The sequence below is a fragment of the Zonotrichia albicollis genome, chromosome 5, assembly GCF_047830755.1.
Source record: "Zonotrichia albicollis isolate bZonAlb1 chromosome 5, bZonAlb1.hap1, whole genome shotgun sequence".
NCBI lineage: Eukaryota > Metazoa > Chordata > Aves > Passeriformes > Passerellidae > Zonotrichia > Zonotrichia albicollis.
In genome coordinates this window covers 53,111,100-53,134,710 of record NC_133823.1, presented here as the reverse complement: position 1 = coordinate 53,134,710, position 23,611 = coordinate 53,111,100, and the positions used below count along the sequence as shown (strand labels likewise).

Here is a 23,611-nt window from a genome sequence, read left to right as displayed (position 1 = left end):
AATTTCTTCAATTTCTCCCTTGTGAACAAAGCTGCAAGAAATATCTGTGTGTCTCAAATATGTTCTGTGCTGGGCACCCATCTGCACTGATGGCCCTCTATCCTGCAATGGAGTGCTCAGAACCCAAAAGTTAAACAGTAAAACACATCTAGAAAACATGACAGGTGTCACCTTTCTTTTATTCCTCACTTTGGTAAATTTATGTGATTTTGAGTCCTATAGCATAAGCTTTTTCCTTATTGAAATATTTTGGAATGATCAATTTCTATAGATCTGTGTGTTATTTCTGAGTGTTGCAAAACCTTTCCATTCACAAGTTATATTCTGGGGGGTTTAAGTTACGTTGTTTTGGTTTTTTTTTAATGTGGGTTTTTTGTGTGCTTTTGTTACTGTTGTTGCTTATTTTTGTTTTAGTATTTGGGAGCTTTTGGTTTTAGTGGTAGGAGGGTTTGGGGGGACTAGGTAGAGACTGATGTTTTTCTCAGCCAGAGACTGAGGATATTCAAATGATGCACTGTGACTTTACCTGAAATTGAACCAATAAAATACATTTTATTACACAAATACACCGACAAAATCCAAAGTCAATAAAATCAGTCATAAATTATGTGAAAGGTTTCAGCTACCCCATTCCTATCTCACAGGCCTGTTATCTCAGATTTTCACAGCTCCTTTCATAGGCTGCTGTCATGGTGAAGAATGACTGTATGCCTGAGATTACCTAAGTATTGTGGATTTACACTGGTTCACTGAACTTCTAAAATGTCTGAGTCATCCATATTTATTAATTAATCCTCTGTAGGTGTACAATTGTACTCAGAGGAAAGCCAGTGGATGTCCTGGTATAAACCTTTCACATGGAAAAAATTATCCAATTGAACTAAATTTGTTTCTCAGATGCTTAAAATATAGCAGGGAAAATTTTCAGTTGAGTTTTCAAAAGTCATCATTCTTTGATCTTTCTTGCACTCATAATAAACAGTGCTCTGAAATTAAATACTGTTTTTCAGCCCATTGCATTTTGAATGCAGTTAAGGCAGTGTTTAGGTTTTAAAAAATCCTACTTTTATCCTACAGGGGGTTTGACTGCCTGTCAGCTGAGTTTCTCTGGTCATATCATTACCTGACCTTTTGATCCCAGGGAGATCTCATGATGTCAGCATGACAAGGGAGGCTTCTCTTTGTTCTGAGTAGCAAGAACTAAGAATGGCTGTGTGAGACTCTGAGGTGCTGAAATAAATATTCCCCACGCTGACGGGATTTGTAGCTTGTGCTAGGAGCTATGTGGCTGAGGGGATTAAACACACATCAATATTTAATCCCTTAAACCCTGTGATGTTTACATACATGTCAATGTGTGTGATTAAACATAGTCGGGTTTTGGTTCCACTCTGACACTAATGAGTAGGAACATAAGCAGCTGAGGAGCCTCAAGAGATGAGCAAAGAAGTTATTACCTATTACCTCCAGCTGCTCTTCACCTCCTTGTGTTCTCTGACCTGCGACCATCCTTTAAGATCTACCAACAGAACTACTAATACAATTACTTCTTTGACAATTTCAGTTAATAATTACCTCACTCTGAGTTCAAGAGGTAGTTTTGGTTTGGGCTTTTATTTGTTAATTTGTTTGTTTGTTTATTTATTGCCAGCCTAAAAGGGCCTGGTGTACTGTGGAGCTCTGCAGGCAGATCTGAGGGGAGCAGAGGTGCAGCAGAGGTGGAAAACGCCCCAGCAGGGCCCTTCTGCCCCCTGGATAACTCCTGGTTAACCCCCAGGTTTTTGCATGCAGAAACTGGTGCAAAGATATTTTCTAACCTGCTGGGAGAATGTGATGCAGGAGCATGGAACAGCCCTTCTGGTGCGTCAGGTACAGTGTGTTCTGAAAATCCCATTACACAGACCCACCAATTTCAGTACTGGGCAGAACAGCTGCTGGCTATACTCTGAAACAATCTTCCAAACACCAAATGGATATTTTTGGACAAAATCCCTTCTAAAAATTGCTAGAAAAACTGGCCCTGCAGCCACTGTGAGCTTTTTGTATGGAGTAACAAAGGTGCTTGTGTACAATTTCATGTTCAATAATGGGAGACCATGACTTGCTCGTTGCTGCTGGGCTTTCTTTCAGCAGGGGCAGCAGCTCAAGGTTGTTTCTCTGGGGCTGATCCAGATTTTCAGCCACCAAGGGCTTCTCTGTGCAAGGTCAAGAAGTGAGCTCTGTTCAGTGGTTGAGTAAAGCAGGGGGTTGTATGAGGATAGCAGGCTGAATAAGGGCAGGAGAGGTTATATAGCCATATGGAAAACTAACAGGGCATTCTAAATGCCATGTCTGTTTTCAGGTAATGGTATCTAAATTATTTACTTTGATTGAATAATTTCATTAAGTATGAGTATTAAAACTGTTGAGGTGTATAATGTGAATAATGGTGCAAAATCAGTTACATGGCTGTAACAAGTAAAAACCTCACGCTAGAAAATTGCCATCCCAGCATGCCCAGGCTTTAAGCAGCATTTTGCCTTATAAAATAGAAGTTAGCAGCTGGCTAGTCTAAAGCTCTGAGTCAGAAGACTGACCACTATAATTTAGACCTTTTTAGCACATAAGAAGTAAACACTAGGAGCTAAATTGATAGTTTACCAAATCCACATTTCTATTCAGGGAGAGGGAAATTGTTTTCTTCCATTTTGCTCTTGAAACAGCTTCTACTCTGGATAGAAGATCACTGGTTATTATTGTAGTTTGATTTCTGTTTTTTATTTAAACCATGATCCAGAAAAATTACTGACCCCTGAATTTACTTCTCAGGGGAAAGTGAAAATTACATTATCATCACAGTGCTGAGAAAGCAATTAATATTTCACTGAAACATCTCAGTTCAAGGTTCTTGGAATATTATTCCAAAAATCAAGTTCATTTTTTATTCAGCTCAATCTGTCATGCCTTAAGCCTGATTCAACAAAGTGAAACTATAAATGTGTTCTATACATCATCATTTACAAGTTTTTTAGATGTAAACATCCAACCTTTTAACAGCTTGTCCTGTGCTAGTCAATCAAAATATTGCTTATGCTGTGTGTATTGAATATATGGGCATATATAAATTTGGGCATATATCAATGTGCATATATCAATGGAAATACAGCAATACATACAATTTTTTCCCCAAGATCAGGGACTAAGATGTGGAAGGGGAGTGATACCTGGCAGTGAGATATTACGCCGAATCTCAGTTAATGACTCTGGAATGTATTTTCATAATTGGAAATCTCAGGCACTGCAGTAAGACCCACACCACTGAAATATGGGGTTTTTTGCAATGGCTACACCAGAGTGTGTTGCTTTGCAACACCCCCAGTAAACCACAAACCTGTTATTCCCCTCACTGACATGCAGAGTCTCTGCTGAGCTGGAAATAGACACCAGAGAGCTGTAGCTCGACAACTGGATGAGCAGTGTCAGGGATTTCATTCTTAAGAAATGTTTTGGACATATCCACCTGAACTGGATCAATTGAAAAAACAAACAAACACAAAAAACAAACCAAAAACACTTGGGTTTTTTGTTTGTTTGTTTCATTTTCAGTTTCTCATATTGATAACATAACTGGCACAGGGCATTGTGCAGGAAGTGATGACCAGAAGTCATTGGCAATATTTAGCTTTTCATTGACAGTCAGCTCCTTACAGTAATCCCTCTTGCAAGACTGACTTGCAAGTTATGGCTTAAAGAGACTGATTTGTTAGTTTGTAGATGCTCCATCAGAAATAACAGCAGCATTTCTTTTTGCCAACCAAGAGATAGACCTCAAATTGATCATTCTATCATGGACAGCATTTTCAAACTCACCTTTGAGCACCAAATTAAAAATAGTCTGAATTTCACAGACCCAGACCACTTTCAATTTATGAAGTTGTGATACCAATGAACACTCAGCAGATTTACAGAAACCCTACTTAAAACATTTTATTCTTTGTACAAAATGGACTTTTACAGTAGGAATAAAGAGTGAAAATTTTGTTTAGCATTATTTGCATTTACATTGATATTCTCTTGTATTTCAAGCTTATGGATCACATTATTAGATACTAATATCTTTCCACAAATAAAGGTAGATAATTACCAACCAGCTACATAAAATTTCCTTTTTTATAACTTTATTTTTATTGCAGGTCCCTAGGAAAATATGTATGCAATATGAGATGCATCATCTACATAATTCACATTGCAGACTATGAAAATTCAGTGGATAGTTAAATACATTAATGGATTTGTCAAAAATTACTGCCTTTTGCACAAAACTACAGAACAGGAGTGAGGATATCCCAGTATGCCACTGCTTCTGAGATGGATGCAGACCCACTAGATTTGCTCTCACATTCAATTTGTTCATAGGTTTCATAGGTTGTCCTCTAGTATGGTTTCATTTTAGAGAGAAATAACCATTTATTTACTTCCTACACTCTGCAGTAGTATGGCATTATTAAAAAGATACAGTGCAAAAGCACCAGAAAATACATGTCTGAAGAGGATTTATTTTAATTTCTTAGTTGGAAAAAAGTACTGACTGGAAATTTTTATTGGGGACAACCAAGAAATGCACTGAAGCACACAATACATTACAAATGCGGATTATTTATATAACTTTTCAAGAAAGCAAAGCAGGTAAACAGTAAAATAATGAAAGTGTATTATTAACAGAAAAATATAGATGTAGCAAAGAAACAATAGAAGGACTTCTAGCTTGGCTAGTTGCCAAAGTTAATATGTGCAATTACTCGTTATTATATAAGACAGAGACAAAACTGATTTTCTTTGCTCTGTTAAGATTAGTCCAGATGCCCCATCTTGGATTGGCATTGATATTTAAATGGTGTTTCTTTGTCATTTTCAAAAAGTTGCATGAAAGGTGTCAGATCACACTTTGCTATTACTTGACTTCCCCTCACTGTTTAACAGTTGAGCTCCTGCCATGCAAACATCAGCTGCCTTTCCCCTAAGTGTGTGTGACTGCAACTACAGCTCTTGGCCAAAACCAACTGCAGGATCACACCCAATATTAAACCCATTTATTTTCCTGAAAAGCCTTTGTTTAGTTGAAACTTCTAAAGGAAAAAATATGAAACTCTTGTTCTTGCAGGTACTCTCACACTTGTTCACACAAACTCTTGAAGGCAGAATACTTCTGCCTATGGGACAAAAGATGAAGTATTCTTCTCATCCTATATCTGTTATCAATAGAGGATATGTTCACATCAGGTGCACGCAGCAGAGCTGTTGCCTTTGCTCCAAGCTGGCAAACTCAAATCTGATTATCCTCTGGAAGAATCTACCCAGAGCGGGCTGAAGGATGGCTGTCCAAGCTGATTCTGGAATCAAGTTCAAATTTTAAAATATTACAGATATTAAAGTAACGGCGTTAAAGAAAATCAATGCAGAATTTAATCTTTCCTTATAGAGTTTTTATTTGCTTTTATCCCAACCAGTTTGCACTCTGAATTGGTTCCCCAGACATAGTTATTTCTTACAGAAAAATCTAATATTATGTCCTGTATTTCATGGCTCTAGTTGTTCAGAGCTTGGTTAATTCCATGACTTGGAGGGTCTGCTATCTTTCTGTAAGATCATGCTCTGTTTCTGAATGAGCAGGCAAACTCCAGCAGTCTGCACACAGCCTGGAACCCTCTGTTTGCACCTAATGTCTCAGTTCAAAAAGACTTTTAGACACATTAAGCATAAGCTAAGTGTGAAATGTGCATTCAACAGCCCTGTCAAACTAGAGAAAGGTCTTTTGGCTTCAACATGGTTGAGATTTCACCCTGAGAAAAAACCTGAGTATAGGATACTGCAAATCATATTGCACCCTCTGCCAGTCCCCCCACCATGGGAAGAGAGTGTTTACAACCATTTCACTGGAGCTGATGGAATGCAGAGAGGCATTCCAGCTGAACTGAAAATAATACTGTTGAAGTGGGCAAAAAGAGGCTTTAAAAATCAGGACCTTAACTGCTCAGATTCTGTCCTCAGAATGCCAACAGCTTAAGGTGAGAAAACAGCTTTAAAACTCCAGGGCAAAATAAAGCACTTACTGCTGATCTGCTTAATGTAGGATGAGTTGACCTTGAGAATTTTAGAACAATAAAATAAAATAAAAGTCAATAGCTCCATCACTAAATTAGCAAAACAGATGCACCATTCTGTCAATGCCATAGGTTATATCAATAAAGTACTTTCACCTCTATCTCACAGAAATCAGATAGTGATCTGTCTCATTAATAAAATGTTAAAGCTATAAAAGAAATAATGAAACCAGCATTATACCTGCATAGTTCAGTAAAAATGCCAAAAGGCTATTTTCTGTAATGAGATATTGTACATCGTCTAGGCACAGTGGGCAAAAACCATAACAAATGGGGCTAAGTCAAGCAAACCTTCACTGCAGGGTTCCTGTGGTGATATTCAAAATGTAAGTTTGGTGCCTGATGTGCAATTTGAGTGCACTGATCCACTAAAGTAACAAAAAGAATCGTTCTTATGCTCTCACCACCTATGTGATACACTGCACACCTGTGGGATGTGCCTGCACACCAGCAGCACACAAATAAGAGCTAAAATACACATGAAGATATAGCATGCCCAGGGAAGCTGTGTCATCTGGAGGTGAGAAAGAGTTAACTCAGGGTAATGACTTGTGGCATTTCTGTTTTATGTCATACTGGATCACAGCACAAGTCTTCCTCTGCCAGAGATCCGTGGTCACCTATTCTCCAAACACATGTATTCCAGAAAAAAAAGTTTATTAAAGTGCCTACAGATCTTCTACCAAACATGTTTAGACATGATCTTGCTGGTCAAAGAGTATAAAACCACTTTCATATATTCACTGTTTTTATTCTACAGATCAGAGTTTTGCCATAACTAACAAATGGATGCTGAAATCTTCTATTATATTTGGCACTTGAAGACTTTCTGAAGTCAGGCTTGGAGCTGTAAATTATTAGGTCGCCATCCATAATGCAAGGACTGCAAAAACTCCTTTAAGAGGAATGCCTTTCCATTTATTAAAGGTGCTTCTCTAAATGCCATAGACAGTAAAATCCCAAGCTGCCAGTCAGAAGTGTGACCAGACTGCAGCATTCACTGCAGTGTGCACACCACAAAGTGAGGCTGTGGAAATAAGTGCTAACATGGTAAATTAGCCTCAGTATCATTCATGGTCAGGAGAGGCTCACATGGTAATTGTAATCTAGCATGACGTTACAGATAGGGACAGTGCTGTTTAGAAAATCTCCAGTGAAAATGTTGTTTTAACAAAGTGTACTGAGATTCTGCTGTTAGATCATTAGAAAAGCATGACCAAGTTTTCATTTCACTTCATTTCATTTCATTTCATATGCACTCTTATTTATATCTGGTTTTCTGAAGAAATTACAGTTACATTATTTAGTACAGTTTTTTTTTTCCATAAAATTAAGATAAAGTGGATCCTTGTATTGAAAATACCTTTTCATCCACAGAAGTTTATGGAAGTCATTACTTCATTGACAGAGTGTTTTCTTCCAGTTGTGACAGTTTCTCATATCATAAAATCAGTGTCAGAATTTCTATCTACCATTTTCCTGTGTTGAATACCTTTAAAACCTGTCTGATTAGTTCTATCCAAATGTAGAATAAGGATGAGATTTACCATATTCAACACCTTCATCAATCACGAAGAATCACCTCACTTGCAGATATTTCTCCCATAAAATGTTTACATTACCCTAAGTGTACTAAGTCACACTTCAGACCTAGAATTCTCCTCCTATTACTTATTTTTATTCACATAACTTAAAACTTAAATGAACCAAGTAAGAATTAACAAATTACTGACTTTTGAAATACCCTGCCTGGCAAAAGTTGCTTGTTATGAGTAAAACAAAGCACTGAAACTTCACCCTGAAGATGCTGTTCTTCTAAATCTATTTAATTCCAGTTTGTTGAGTCCTTATTAATTTTTCAGCTGTGAAATATTACCCATAGTCTAACCTTAATGAAATGCTTTTTTGTTCAATTTGATTTACTATTTTAGCTCCAGAAGTGTTCCAGGCTTTTATGGATGGAGGTCCAGGATACTCGTACCCGGTAGACTGGTGGTCTCTAGGAATTACAGCATATGAATTACTGAGGGGCTGGGTAAGAATGATGGAATTTGTTGTTATCTAACAAAAATCTCAAGTTTGCAGTGGCCCTGAGTGCACTCTTCAGGATAAAATTTGAGTGTGCAAGGCCCAGGTCAGGAATGCTGCCCTGGTTCTTTCCCAGCTGAAAACACTCTTGGGAAAGTTTCACCCCATACCCAAATTATGGAAACTTGCCTCAGTTTGGCAAAGGAAAGGCCTAATGTTTAACAGCTTCTTTATAATGCTGAATTGCAAACAATGGTATTTTTTTTCAAATAGAAGTTGAGTTACTTCACACTCTATTTTCTGTTTGATTCTCTTGGCTAATACCATAAGAGATCTAATCTAATTTCCTAAGATGCTTGGCCCAACTACAGAAAATGCTTAGTGCCAGTGCATTTGTTTCTTATCTAATCAATTATGTGAATAAGCTTAATGAAAAATCTTCCTGAGCATGGTTGAATATCACGGAAGATAATGGAATACTCTTTTCCATTTTGGTTCAAAGGATTTCAGTCAGTTGCTTAAATATTTACTATTCCCCACAGAAAACAGTAATTTAGATACTATTTCAGGATGATGATGTAGCTAAAGCAGCTGTTTGGGGTTTTTAAAATTATTTTTCATGCCTGTTTTGGAAAGTGGATGTTATTGCATTGCAGTATGTTTTTTTATATTATGACACTGATAGAGTTTGGCTTCCTTGTCTTGCCAGACAGTTCATCCCACAAAGAGCTCAAAATTTCATGTAGGAGAACAGATAAAGGAAAATAGAAATAAGAAATAATTATTATTCTTACTTTTAAATGGCAAATTTAATTTCAGAGTGTCTGCATATTGTTACTTCAGAAGCAACTTTTTCCAAAGGCCTAAAATTTGGCCAGTCTATTTTGTATTTCCATAGGAATAACAAAAGTCATGCTCCTGAGACAAAGATCTCTCCCATGCAAAGACTGTTTTATCCCTCAAAATAGAGGAGTATTAAAACCTTTCTTAACATAAACAACAAACTGACAATTATTATCAATTTTTCTCTACCATAATTCTCAAACCTTAGGGAGATTTTAGACTGACATTATTTCTGGAATGGAGGAGTTAAAGTCTAGTGGTGATAAGCATAATACATCCTCAGTCCTAGTCACAGACAGTAGTTCTACCTGCACTTACAGTAAATTAAGATGGTTTTATTATTTATATGGATATAAAACCATTTCTGATGGTTTTATATCAACCCTTTCACCAGTGACTGTCTCCAAGAAAGGAGAGCAATGATAGATTGTTAATGAAAGCTGAACTCCCAAGACTAATCACAAAAGATCACTTTGATGTGATAATTCACTTAAAAAATAAAAAATTATATATGATATCCATTTTCCAAGACCCATACAGTCTTTCCTGAATAAGTCAGTCTGGCTACAAAGCACAGTTGAGACTGAATCAATTTCTTGTTAGGTTTTTTATAAAATAAAAACGTTGCCATCTGAACCTGCTCAAGCTACCCAAGCCAGCTGCTTGTTTTCTCCTGACGAGCAGCTCTTGCCTACTGAGCCAGCCAGAGGATGGCTTGGCAGCTCACACCATTGTATGGACAAGGAAAAGGTGCGTATTTTCCACATTTTTGTAGTCTGAACAAGGCCTAAACTGACCCGAGTGATGACAAGAGGAGTAGCAGTGGGTTGAGGAGATGTGCTTAATCCGAGGCACGTTGCTGTCTCAACAACTGCGAGCTCTGGAGCCCCATCTGCCACAGCAGCAGATGGCTCTGGAGGCACAGAGGCTCTTTGCACACCAGGCTGAGAGCTAAACCTGCAGGCATGCAGTCCTGCTCCTCCAGGCGCCCATAGCTCTGTCCAGCAGAGGAACAGCCAGAGGGAACAGCCCCATGCCCCCGAACACGGGCAGGCTCTCGGAGCTGCCCACCCGCGCCAGCAGCAGCAGCCCTGGGCAAGGAGGAGCTGTGGCACGGGGCAGAGGCACAGGACACAGGGCTTTCTGCAGCTGGAGCCCGCTTTGTGCTGCTGCGTGGGAAAGGCAGGAGTTGAAAAAGGACGGAGCGTTAGAAATAAGAAATATCGCAAATTTGATTTTCCACCTCGGAGCTGTGCGTAGCGTATGATGCTGACAGCCTGAATTCAAGAGGTGACAAGTAAAAGAAAAATGAGTAAAAATTAGTTGTTTGTCAATTAGCTGAATTTTTGGTATTATTATTTGCATCTGCTGCTCAGGGTGATCAAGGCATTCCAGCCATTCTCATTTCTGGCTTCCCACTGCTGGGCAGACAAAATCATCTCCTGCTTAAAATGAGCCTGTAAATACAGGAGCATGCTGTGTCCAGTACAGAGCTTTCTGCACCATTTTTCAGTTATCCATAGTGTAACTAACATTTCTTAATAAGTTATAGGTACATTTTTCTCCTTATCCAGTTGCTGGTAAAAAAGCTAGCAAGAAAAATACAAATTCATACAGTTTTGCATCAAACATCGATCTTCTCACAAAGTACAAGAAATTAAACTATAATTAAACTGTATGATGCAAACCATGCCATGTGCCAGTCTGGTCCTGAGCTATAGACAACTGATAAAATACTACAATAAATGTATATACCATGAATTCAGTAGAGACAAAGGGAAGGAATGAGTAGTAGGTGGGATTCCCAAATTCTGACACAGATTCAGTGTGAACAATTAACAACAAACCTTTACAAAAAATCCTCAACAAAAGCACACCAGATTTTTTTCCTTTTTCTCCAAAATATAACTGAAGGAATCCTTGAGTGGATTGAATAGCTGAAAAACAGGGGAGATAGAGGTATGAAGGGCCTCAAAAGACTAAATTTAAAATGGCCATTTATAGTTTGAATTAACTAATAAAACATTTAAAATGTCTGTAAATCTCAAAAAATCAATATTTTAGAATGCCAGAAATCTTGAAAATAAGGTAAATTTTAGGAATTTCCCTGTCAGGAAAAATGCATGGGCAGAAACATTCTTAACAGAAAAACTTTTGATGATTTGTAATTCCTTATATTGCTAATTTCTGAGTTAATTGCCATTTTCAACAACTGATGTACATTCTGACTCAATGATCCTATTGATCACGTTGTTAGATCAAGTTAAGTCAGCAGTACATTGCTTCTTGGTGACAGAAAACATGCAAAAGTCTCATTTTTAATAACTGTTTCATGGCAACATTACCACATGTGGGGAAAAGCATATAACAGACTATTTCTGCTGACAATTTTGAACCCAGTTCAAGAAAATTATGCATTTAAAGCAGACGTTTAAGTTTTGTTGAATTTATATGGACATGGTATAGCTAAATGATAATGGGCTAACTGAATGTGAATCAAAGTAAAAAGATTTAGACCCTCCTTGAATGTATTTTTAGAGCACCTGAGTACCTTGGAATGCACTTGGTTTCATGCATATGAAAGTTAAATATATGCATGAATTGTCCCAGAAGAAGAACATGTCCTGAGTATTTATGAGGAGTTACTCCAATTCCTTTACAGATTAGATAACTAACACCTAGAAATATTCTTAAATTATAATCTTCTACCAGTACATACTAGCAAAAGTCAAGGGATGATTCATTTCTTAGTCAAGGTAATGAGCGTCTGCCCTTTGCTGTTCAGGATATTGGATTAATAGGTAACTCTATGTTGATTATGAATTAAGATGCATTAATTTACACACCGCTGCTAGGATGACATTTAGCTGCAGATCTCATATCACATATTTATCACCTGCTGGCTAAAACTTAATTCACTAGCAATCCACTCTCTGCACTTGTTTACAAAAATATATTAAGTATAATTATAACAACTTACTTCAAATACACAAGTGTGTGCACAGAAAATAACAAGAATATAAACTTATATGTAGTATTTTATTTCCAAATTCTGCATGTAATAAAAGATAAATCAGAGAAAACTTAATGAACAAAGAACTGCAAAGATCAGAGCTTTTCTTCATCTATAGAAGAAATTAGGCACTGCAAACCCATGACAGCAGATCCATGTAGTGTGTTAATTTTGGATTTTAAAAAAATCAAACAAGAAAAATTGGAATTTGGAGTCCTCTTTTTTTACTGTGATTCTGACACAGACTTTTGTAAGCATGTTTTGTAAGCGAGTTTCTTTCTCTACTATACTCAGTAAAATAAGGATGACAAAGCTCCTTTTGTCATCAGTTTTGTTGGTTTAGGCTGCAAGAACTGATCACTAGGATTACAAGCAAAAAGTAGTAAACAATCCACATTTCACATGGAACGCCCCAGGAACAAAATTATTTATTCATCTCATTTGAACTGATACTTCCTTTCATGAGAAAAAAATTTGCAGAGGAAATGCATCTATGAGTAATTACATTCATTGCAACCAAAGAAGAGCACACACACAAAGGATTAGACTTAAAACTGTTATACAATATGTTCATGGTTTTGATATTTTCAAGACACAAAAATTGTTATACAATATGTTCATGGTTTTGATATTTTCAAGACACACAATACTGAGCTCAGGAAAATGTGACTAGTCTGCACTCTTTTATCCATTCTTTTTGACTTTATGTTGATTTAATTTTATCCCAGAGGCCCTATGAAATCCATTCAGCCACCCCCATCGATGAGATACTCAACATGTTCAAGATCGAAAGAGTTCACTACTCATCCGCATGGTGCAAGGGCATGATAGCTCTACTGAAAAAGGTAAGAAAACACAAATACCTTCTGTCCTCTGTTCTCTCCTCTTCCTGAAGCCTCTCCAGCTCTGGAAAAGGCATCAGACAAGCACACACATTAGGTAGCCAACATCTCAAGGACAAGAGATCAGAGCTAATTTCTAGGCTGCTCTGAATGTGAGCGGTGTGGTATTTTCAGAAGGTGCAGTGTTCTTAGGCTTAGACTCAGGCTTTTCATGGCTTCAAAGTAAAAATTTAAAATTTCTTTTATTTTAAAGCTGATTCACTAGAGATAGAAAAAGTTTGGGGATCAGTAATTCCTCTTTGTGCCCTGGCCTCATTACCCTCCCAGCTATGAATATACAAGTGGGACAGGGAAGGAAGGACCACTCTGCCCTCTGAATTTCTGCTGCAGTTTCCGGACAGGGAGATTAGAAATTAGAATGGCTGTATCTCTTACTGTCACATGTTGCTATAGTTGCAATAACAAAATTTGAGCCACTTTGCTGTAAACATCACTAAACCACAAGGCAGGGCTCTTTCTGAATGCATCCGACCCTAAAAAATTGTTTTCTTCCTAAAATCTAAGTTTTTGTTTGCTTTAATTGCCTGACTACACCACAAAGATAATCTCTCTCTTTTAGGTATTTCAGATCATCAATACTGATTCTTGAACAGGAAATATTTGTGAATGTCTGAATAGAGTAATAAAAAATATGTCTTTAGCAGCAATTAGCAATGTAGTCTTGAATAGATAGAGCAGTGAGGTGGATAATTTTAATTGCTGTCAGGATTCTCAGTGTAACTGTATTTTCCAAAAAAATAAAGAGAGAATACAAATTGTTGGGTGACATTGATCTGTGATGTTTCATTTCATGAGGACTCTTGTGTATTTGTAAGCAGACTTTTGTTGCTAATACATTTATACACTTCATGCCTGCAACAGCCATCTGGTGGCAATTAAACTGTACTCATATCCTGTTACTTATTACTTTTAATTTTTTTCAAAACTGGGACTTCTAGCATCTGTTAGAAGATTCCCTAGTCATTTTCTTACTTAAAAACATGTACCATAAAATTCATGTGTGTGATACATTTGCTGTTCTATATGACATTCAGTTCCTTAGAAAATGCCTTGTGCTTGATCACAGCTCCTCATTAAGGACCCAGAGTGTCGCCTTTCAAGCCTTTCAGACATCCAGAACTCTCCATACCTGGCTGATGTCAACTGGGATGCTGTTCTAGAGAAAGCTGTGACCCCAGGCTTCGTTCCTAACGTAAGTCAATATTCCAGGTGAACGGTGTTTGTAAATTCTGACTTTAATTATCACTGCTGTTTTACTTGTTTATGCTTGTATTTATTGCTCTTCTGTGATTTACTTTGGTTTCTGCTTTCATTTACTCAGTCACAGCTAAAGGAAAATTTGTCCCATTTCAATAGATCACAACAAAAACTAATTAACCTTGGTTCACTTTTCGTTCCTTTTCAAATAAAAGAAAATATTTTCCAGACTTTGCATTTCAGCTGTTGTAGTAAATGATTGTCAGAGTTAACTCTGAGACAAAGAATACCAAGAAGACTTTGTGACTGTGAAAGTTAGACATTTGAATAACATTTGGAAAACTTTTAAACATCCCAGTATGCTGTTACTTTTTCACTTAAAAAATATTATTCCAAAAGCCTGACCTATTTTCTTTGTGACAGTTTATTACAAATACAACATTCAGATTCTGTGAGGGAATCTGGTGGTTTCTTTTTTACTGTGGTCCCATTTTGTTGGTATTTTCTGGATATTTCTTTTTTGCTCATTTTCAAGTTAAATGTATTTGAAGGCCATGAATGAAAAGCAATGACTGTAGTGTTAATATGCTGCTTCACTTTTTTCAGCCATGTTGCACTATAATTGTTGTCCAAACAACATATTTGTAGCATACCAAGGTTTGTTTCTGGGTTTTTATATTATGCATATATTTTTACATCATGTAAGTAAAGATGAGGAAGGTGGAATAGGTGGACCCTATCTTCATCCAGGTGCACATCAGAGTTCATGATAAACGTGATGGGGACAGGATCCAGCCCTTCAGAAGCTGAAGGGGAGAGAGCATTGCCTAATGGAGCAAAGGTAGCCAGGTCTGCTGCCAAGACACTGTTCTCTGTGGTTGCTGGGCTCCTTGGCACCTGACCAGAGCCTCTCTGGAAACAACATCCTGCAAGAGAAGAGAGCTGTGGGTGGGCAGGCAGGGTCTCCCTCAGGGAACTGGGAGAAGGACCAGGAACACAGCAGGTAACAAGCACACAGGAGAAAGGAAAGGCAGGCTGCTCTTACAGGCACTCCAGAGCAATGTTCATTTGTGGGGAAACTCCTTCCTTTCACTTGCTCAGTCCTAGTGCAAGAGAGAAGCTGGAGAGGTGAATGTCATATCTACCAGGCCATGACTCTTTCACTCGTACTTGATGCCCATGCAGCTGGAATAATTGCTGTGCCAGGCCACGATCCTCCTCTACACCCTCTCAGGTCACTGTCCTAAGCAAAGCAACGCAGAAAAAATCCCCTTCTTATCCTCCATTCTCCTGGTGTGTGGATCTACAAGATGAGTGGAGACTGACTTTACTCTTTTCCTTTTTTCAAGTTAGAGCTGCTTTTAGAGACATCAGAGGTGTGGACTTGCTCCTCAGGCAAAACTCAACCAATTATTTACTTCCTACTCCCAGCTAAAGGTTTAATCCAGAAGTGTCAGCATATGGAAAACTTCACAACATAGTATTTCATAAGGGAGATCCAGTTCCCAATACCCAGAGATACAACGTAGGAGGGGTTCCAGGAGTCTCAGACTCTGCAAAGACAGCTTTTCTTTTTACATTTGGATTCACTTTATTTGTGTTTTGGCAGCATCTATAAAAGTGAAGGAGAAATCTATAATATGTGAAGCAAAATAATATTCTACACTTAAAAGGAAATAGAGTGTTTCATTTTTCTATCCAGAATTATCTGAAAGTCCCATTACAAGCTCTACCAGACTCTTCCATGGAGAGTCTGATACTGCAGGGCTTGTTCCACCTGGTCGATCAAGTGTGTCAGGAAAGCAGTGAGGTGAGAACCAAAGTGTCTTTTCCAGCCCAACATTTCTTTTCATAGAAACTTTGCTGTTTCATGAGACCAAGCTTGGTCACACATTTTCCAGGAACTTTTTATTTGTAGCCCCTGCAAAACTTTCACTGATTAATTGAGGCCACACAACAGAATATTTCTTGTTTTTCAGCCTTTGATGAGAAGGTGAACTGAGGCCTCTGTGACGTGTTTTGAAACCAGAGGGTTTTATAAATTTTGACAGCTTATCTGGACTGTCAGGAGCTTGTCTGCCCTCTACAGCTAGGAGGGCACACAGGAGGCCCATAGCTTAATTTCTAACAGCTTAATTTGATTCCATAAACATAGTTCTTACTTAACTAGCACATGTGTTTCTTTATGGCTTAGTTAGTTTCTTCATTTTCAGCTTAGAGTCATAAATTGTTGTAGGGTTTCTTAAAATACAATTTGCTTTTATTTTTAAAGCTTTGGAATTAAAGTGATATAATTTTTAAGTACTGAATCAAATCTAAAACCTATGTTCTACTAAAGCTGACTGGATAATATGCAGGAAAAGGCATCAGATATCTAAATATGATGCTCTGACTATAGAGAGTTTGCTAGGAATAAAAATGATTGAGTGATCTGTAAACCAAATGTTTCATTATAGGACACCACAAATTATACAAGTAGTTTCTGATGTGATTTTGCTGCTTAGTGTCTTTGCTTACTATAAATATCTGACATTTATGTATGACTTATTTTAGTACTTCCACCTTGACAGTGACAATGATGTGATTGAAATCTCAGAAGTCCCAGAGGAAAATAGGTTAACATCTTCCACTACACAATTCAAATTGTTTGCAAATTTTTTGTGAAGGACTTTCTGGTATAACAAAGAATCAAAGAATCTTAAAATTTGAGTCAAGCATCAGAAATTAGCATGGCATTTTTTAAATAAAGAATCCAAAATATTTAAGTAATATGTGTAATGGATAAGGAAAACATCAATAAAGTGGATAGAATAGAAAAAGAATAATAGATTAGAATGAAGCACCTGATTGGGAAAAGCCAGCAATGATTCACCAAGGACAAATGGGATTTTCCAAACTTTATCATGACAAGGTAACCTGCTTAGCTGATATGGGGCAAGTGGTTCTCATTGTTTACCTGGATTTCTCTAAGGCTTTCGAAACAGTTTCCCACTGTCTCCCTTGTGAGATATTTATGTGTTATGGTATAGAAAAGTGATCCATGTAATGGGTGGGGAACCGGTGATGGGCTGCACCCGGGGGAGTTGGAAAAAGCTGCTCCTCAAACTGGGAGCCTGTCACAAGTGGGGTCCCAGGGATCAATATTGGGTCCAACACTGCTTAAAACCCTCACAAATGATGTGGATCAAGGGATCAATGCACCCTGAGGAAGACACTGATGATCCCAAACTGAGTGAGAAAGTGGACAGCTTGGGAGAACTACCCTGCAGGAAGACCCTTTAGGAGTGGGCAAACAAGAACCTTATGGACTTCAGCAAGTGTAAGGTCTTAAACCTGGGAAAATATAGTCCAGAGTGGGATCTGTCCAGCTGAGGAGCAGCTCCAGCAGCTCTGGAGGTCCAGGTGAACAGCAAAATCAGTGTGGGGGACCAGGGTGCTGCCATGGCAAAGAAAGCCAAGGGGATGTTGATTTGCATCAACAAGTGCATCACCAACAGAGACAAAGAAGTCATTGCCCCACTCTACTGAGCACTTGCCAGGCCACACCTGAAATACTGTATTCAGTTTTGGTCTCCACTACACAAAGAAGATGTGGACAGGCTGGAGAGGGTCCAGAGAAGGGCCACAGAGATGATCAGAGGAGTGAGAAATAGGCCATAAGAGGAAAGGCTGAGAGAAAAGGGCTTGTAGAGCCTTGAGAAAAAAAGGATTAAGGGAGACTTTATCACCATGCCCCACTATCTAAAGGTTAGCTACCAAGATGGAGACTCCCTTTTACAAGGGGCATTGGGTACAAGTAACTCCTAGGAAGATTCCAGTTGGACACAAGAGCAAAATTTTTCATAACAACAATCAGCCATTTCAAGAATCTGTCCACAAAAACAGTGGAGTCTCTAAAACTGGACTCTGAAGATTCAGCTGGACAGGTTGCTGGGCTATCTTGTCCAGACTGGGGACTGTGGTTTTGCCCAGAAAAGTTGGACCAGATGATCCCTGACACCCTTTCCAACCTGGGATTCTATAAGGCTCCGAACTCTTTTTTATATGAATGCTGCTAACCTAAACAGGCCTGCTCCTTCCTTTGTTCTCATGGACAATGAATCCACTGCAACACTTCAGCAAAGTTTCAGCAAGGTCTTAGAGGTACTCCCCAGCTCTTCTGCACTATTGCTGGTGTCACTATTAATCTTCAGCACTAACTGATATTCTGATGAAGACCCTGGGCCAGATTAATCTCTCCGTGGGTAACATAACTTTTGTCACTGTAGGAATATATCTGTTTATAACCAGGAAGAGAATCTAACTCTTTATAATTGCTTTATAATATGATTTTTATCTTCTCTCCCTTATTTAAACTTTGAGCATCACTTCAGACCTAAAAAGACAGTTTTCATTTTACAGATGTGATTTAGGAGCTGGTTCATTATTACTGCTGTTATCATTTGCCAAGCAAATTAAAAAAACACAATGATGCTTCAAAGATTAACTTTGAATCCTTTTGTACCAGAAAGGAAGACTGAACTGTGATCCCACATTTGAACTTGAAGAAATGATTTTAGAGTCCAAGCCTCTCCATAAAAAGAAAAAGCGACTTGCCAAAAACAAATCCAAAGATGGAGCTAAGGAAACCTGCCCACTGGTAAGATGGGGACTGTGGCTGCAGTCAGTGGCATTTTGTTTACACTCTAATAGTGTAATAATAATAGTACACTCAGTTATGTTCAGCTTTATCACCTCTGAAAATATACTCAACCTCTCTGTCATGTTATACATTGCATAAATCACCTCCAAAGCAAGATGAAAAGCAACCATTTATTTCAGTCAAATAGTAACAACATCTTTAAGCTACAATAATTTTTAAGATTATCACAGATGCTCATTTAAAGTATGAAAAACTGTTGCCAGTTGTGAAAAACACTTCCCACACGTGCACAAATAGTTACAAAGAGTATTTATTTGCTACTACTACCCAAAACTGAAAAGGCTTGTTATTTATAAATATGTTAAAGCTGTCTCTTCCACTCTTGACTAATGTGTGCCACGTAGAAAGATGCATTATATGAACAGTCAAGAGTACCAAGAAAATTAATAATAATTTCCAGACTTGAATTATCATCCCAGTGAGGTTTTATAAATTATGCTGCTACTCCTAATGATTTTGAATGTTCATGCAAGCTGTTCTTCCTAGAGCTATCAGATGTAAAAATCCTCAGGAATTCTTTGTGAGGAACTTCTTCCAAAAGAATGAGATTGATTGTGCTATCACAGCCCAATTTAATGAGTCTTCGAAATGCCTCTTGATAGCATTCATTCATAAGCATTTTGTTCAGTGTTGTTTGTGTTGTTGTGATTTTTGTCTATGATTCCTCATCTTTTTTAATCAACCTATTCATGCTGTTTTTTAAAGAACGTACACCTGCAGCAGTGCTTGGAAACCGTTAGAAAAGAATTCATCATATTCAACAGAGAGAAGTAAGTGCATTTCTTAATGCCTCTTTAGCATTCAGTACTAAAATTAAATTGAGAACTATTTTTTTTCTCACAGTGTAAGGGAAGGTGATTAATGATCACAGCAGCAGAGCCAAAAAGACTGGATTTCCATTGATTTCTTCCTCTTATAGTCTCTGGTGTGATGGTTTTGTAGTTCTTGCATCTCTGAAAGCAAGCAGAAGACCTTGTGACGAAAGTATGTTAGAAATGTGAGGTAAATGTTACTGGAACTCCCCAGAGAAACTGTCAGTAATTAAGAAGAGGAATGCAATAAAAGGTACTGTTTTTTCACAACTCAAATAAAACCAAGGGAAGTCATAACTCAAGAAATTTTAATGCTATGGACAGCACTGTTCTGACTTGGAAAAGCTGTTCATACCTACCCACTATTAAAAAAAAAAAGTGTATTCCAACATTAACTATTTCAACAAAGCTAAGTATTTCACTTCTACCAAACATGAAGCAAGAACTTTTAATCTAAGGGTCAGCCAGGGTTGACAGAAGCTCAAGACTGATTCCCAAGGATATCAATAAACTTCCTGCTTCAATTAATGCACTACCTTTCTTGTAATTACTGCCTCTGAGTCATTGTGGACCTGTTTGTATTATCAGATACAAGTCATAACAATGGATTTGTTTGTGTCTTTGGTCAAATTATTGCATTTCATTCAAGTGAATTCCATGTTTTTATTTGATCCAATTATACATGCAAGCCTTTCTAATAGAGTTGTGAGATGCTAAAAATTAATTTAAAAGTTGTGACTATTTTATTTAATGCATACAGGGCAGGTAATTATGTCTCTGTAATTAAAACTGAAAAGGAACTGTCAGCTTTGCACAGTTCACACAATAGCACACAAAATTATGCCATGATCTACCTTTCTTCCTGTTACAATCCATGACACATTTCTGACTGATACAGACTGCTCACAGAAAATACAAGGTCTTAGAAAGAAAAGGAAGGTCCAGCAGATTCTTCACGTTATTTTGCATGATCTCTAGTACAAGGAAGCCATTGGTTTCTGTAAAAGCCATAAAGAAGTTAACCCAGACCAAGTCAGCCCATAGAAAGTTTCAAGAAGCATCTTGGTGGGTTCCTTGAATCAATTGAACTAGTGAATGTTTGAACTTTGTAGTTTAACCCACAAAATTAAAAATTATTAAGATCATAGTAACAAGATTAGAAAAATATTACATTGGTTAATCAATTTAATGAGTTTCCTAGAAGCTGTTCATACAAGTAATTCATTTCCAGGTGTGAGTCTCCCACCTACCCTAGAGTCATATATGAGGCATATCCAATATGCAGCAATTTTTAGAAGTTAGAACACCAGATTTTGTAAGACACTCAAAATCTCATTGGTGCATTCACTACCTTGAACAATGTTTCTTGTCATGATTTTACTGTGTTATTCTTAAATCTTTTTATGCATAGAAAATTTTTTCATTTGTTTCATATTACACAATTACAGTAACAACACAATCGAAATCGAGAGAAATGGAGTACAAGTAAAATGGAAGCAAAAGATAAACCACACGCACTTCAACCAGAAAAGCATGTGTTTTGGTCATTGCTTGATTGGCTTTGACAAGGTAAAGGAAGAATATTTAGTTTTGACCTATAACAGATCTTGCACCAGATCACAACCATTTATTTTTTCAATTGCATCATAGCTTAAAAAAGACATGGAGAGATTCTTGTAATATTTTTCAAGGAAAAAAATGTTAAGAAGGGGGAAGCAGGAGTCGAATGTTTGAAGTGCAAAGTGAATTCAAGTTAATGAGAAAAAAACAGGAGCAGTGGCAGGCATAGCTGCCATATACCAGAAGCTACACAGCATACACCAGAGTAACTCAGGGTGGGTTTCCTCAGACCTTCTGTATCCTCAGGACTGGATGAACAAGCTGAGGCTGTGCTTACATGTGTTTCCAAAGCCACATGGCCAACAAGTTCCTAGGAACAACTGAAAATGCTGAAAGATGTGAACTATTTCTTTCTACAAATATAATACATATTAAAATGTGATTGTATTATTAGGTGAGGTGTCAATCCCAAACAGGCCTTTAAATCACTCTCAGATTAATGCAGCCAGACATTCTGATATTCTTCCATGTTCCTCTACATAGAAACTGTTGAAAGTATCTGCTTATTTCCTTAGATCTTCATTAAATTCAGCAGCAAAAAATCTACATTTTATTGTCACTTAAGCCTTCTGCTCTGTTTACTTCAGTGTCACAGAACACTACATTAATACTAATAAAGGATGGGAAAAAAAATAGCATGTCTTTCAAGGGAAGAAAAGAGACTCCCCAAACTAGGGATGCAAGGAAAAAATTCAGATACTTCTAACTGAGCAACATAAAGTCAGTTGTTAATACACAGTTAATTTTGTGGTGTTAGCCATCACAGTTACACAACATCCTGCAATTCAATACTTGTAAAATATCTGCTAAGAAAAGCAAAATCTGGTATTTTTGAATGCCTTGCTGGTAGTTCTACACTGTGCCTCTTTTCTACTGTGTGCCTTTCATCCTTCAACAGACACTGCAAATCTTGCAATGTGTCATACTGGCTTTCTTCTCAAGGAGCTCAGGAGATTATCAGAAACTCTTAGATTGCAGGCAAGAGGAGCAGGGCAGGCAGGGAAAAGGTCCACTATGCAAAAAAGAATTTAAACACAGTGAAAGAGACTGGAGTACATTAAAAGTTTTGGTTAATGAAGACAAAGACAGAATGTACACATTTAGTCTGTTGCTTTCTGTATTTAAGTAATGGAAAACTGGTATTTGTAGGAATGTTTTAAGCAAGGGTTTCATGGACAAAGACATGAAGTTAGTGATTGTCCGCAGTGGGTAAAAAGTTAGATTTGTATCCCTTACATAATCCTGATTAGAGGGCATCTTCTGTTGAATATTTCAGTGGATGTGAGCTACAAATTAAAATAACTCTGTGTGTGTGTGTGTGTTTTGATGCGACATGGGGGTATGGCATCTGTCCACAGTGACATTATCTTCCAGTACCTACAAGAGAGGAGCACACGCTGCCCTGATCCAAAGTAAAATAACATAGGAAATTCCTTTTGTAGGATTTGTTTTCTATTGTTAAAAGTGCCAGTGTAGCCTCTTAGTTTTGAACATATAAACTAAATAAACTCTGATATACAAATTATCTACATACTGATTAGCTTGAAAATAGTATCTAAAGTAGTTTCCAAGGACCTGTTTATCTCCTTTTTGTGGCAAAATAATTAGTTTTTAAATTTAATTTCTGTATTTTTTTTTTATATCCAGAAACGCAGCACCAAACATTTTGCAGCCTCTTAATGTGTATTTCCATATACTTGCCAGCAATTTTTAAACAATTTTATATCATTTAGAAGCTGTAGGCTACATTTTCAAGTTTTCTTTTATTGAATTTTGTGTGTGTGCCTCTGGTGGGGGAGATTGTACAGATAAAGCCACACTGTTTGCTTGTAGTTTTATTAAAAAGCTGAGCAGAGATTATTTTGCTATTTTTGTACTGTTATCACTAAACAGATCACATACAACTACATCTCTTCATGAATATCTAAAATATGGAATGACCAGAAATTAAGAAAAAGACCCAATATTTGCATGTGGTGAAATCATATTTCTTACCCTTTAAGGTCCTGAGTCTCTTCTTCTCCCTGAAAGATGCCTTTTAGATTGAAGATGTGAGAAATCAAAGAGAGAAGAAAACACAAGAAATATTTTCTTATCAGGCAGAATAATCCTTCAGTCAGATGCTTCACAAACTTAATCAAAATTATCAACCTTCTAAAGAAAGCAAAATCAAACATCCACATTTTACTGAGTAGAATATATATTTCATATATCCAATGTACAAGAAAATGGGTTAGAATTCTGCAAAACTATTTTAACAAATACAATGAACTGATTAGAAAAATATCCATGTTTTTAATAATTCCAACAAGAACTTTCAAAACATTGCTAGTGATTTTGAATTTGGAGGTTTT

The 23,611-nt window shown here is 37.3% G+C and overlaps 1 protein-coding gene across 4 annotated transcripts in view; it reads left to right on the top strand.

Moving 5' to 3' along the window:
* The window catches only part of STK32B (serine/threonine kinase 32B), a 163,349-nt gene that overhangs the window by 120,406 nt on the left and 19,332 nt on the right, over positions 1–23,611 (top strand). For all 4 annotated transcript variants that reach the window (XM_074541751.1, XM_074541750.1, XM_074541752.1 and 1 more), the window contains 5 exons: positions 8,072–8,175; positions 12,753–12,869; positions 13,993–14,118; positions 18,631–18,762; positions 19,531–19,595. In XM_074541751.1, the coding sequence (XP_074397852.1) occupies positions 8,072–8,175; positions 12,753–12,869; positions 13,993–14,118; positions 18,631–18,762; positions 19,531–19,595 (544 nt within the window). The remainder of the gene's footprint in view (positions 1–8,071; positions 8,176–12,752; positions 12,870–13,992; positions 14,119–18,630; positions 18,763–19,530; positions 19,596–23,611) is intronic.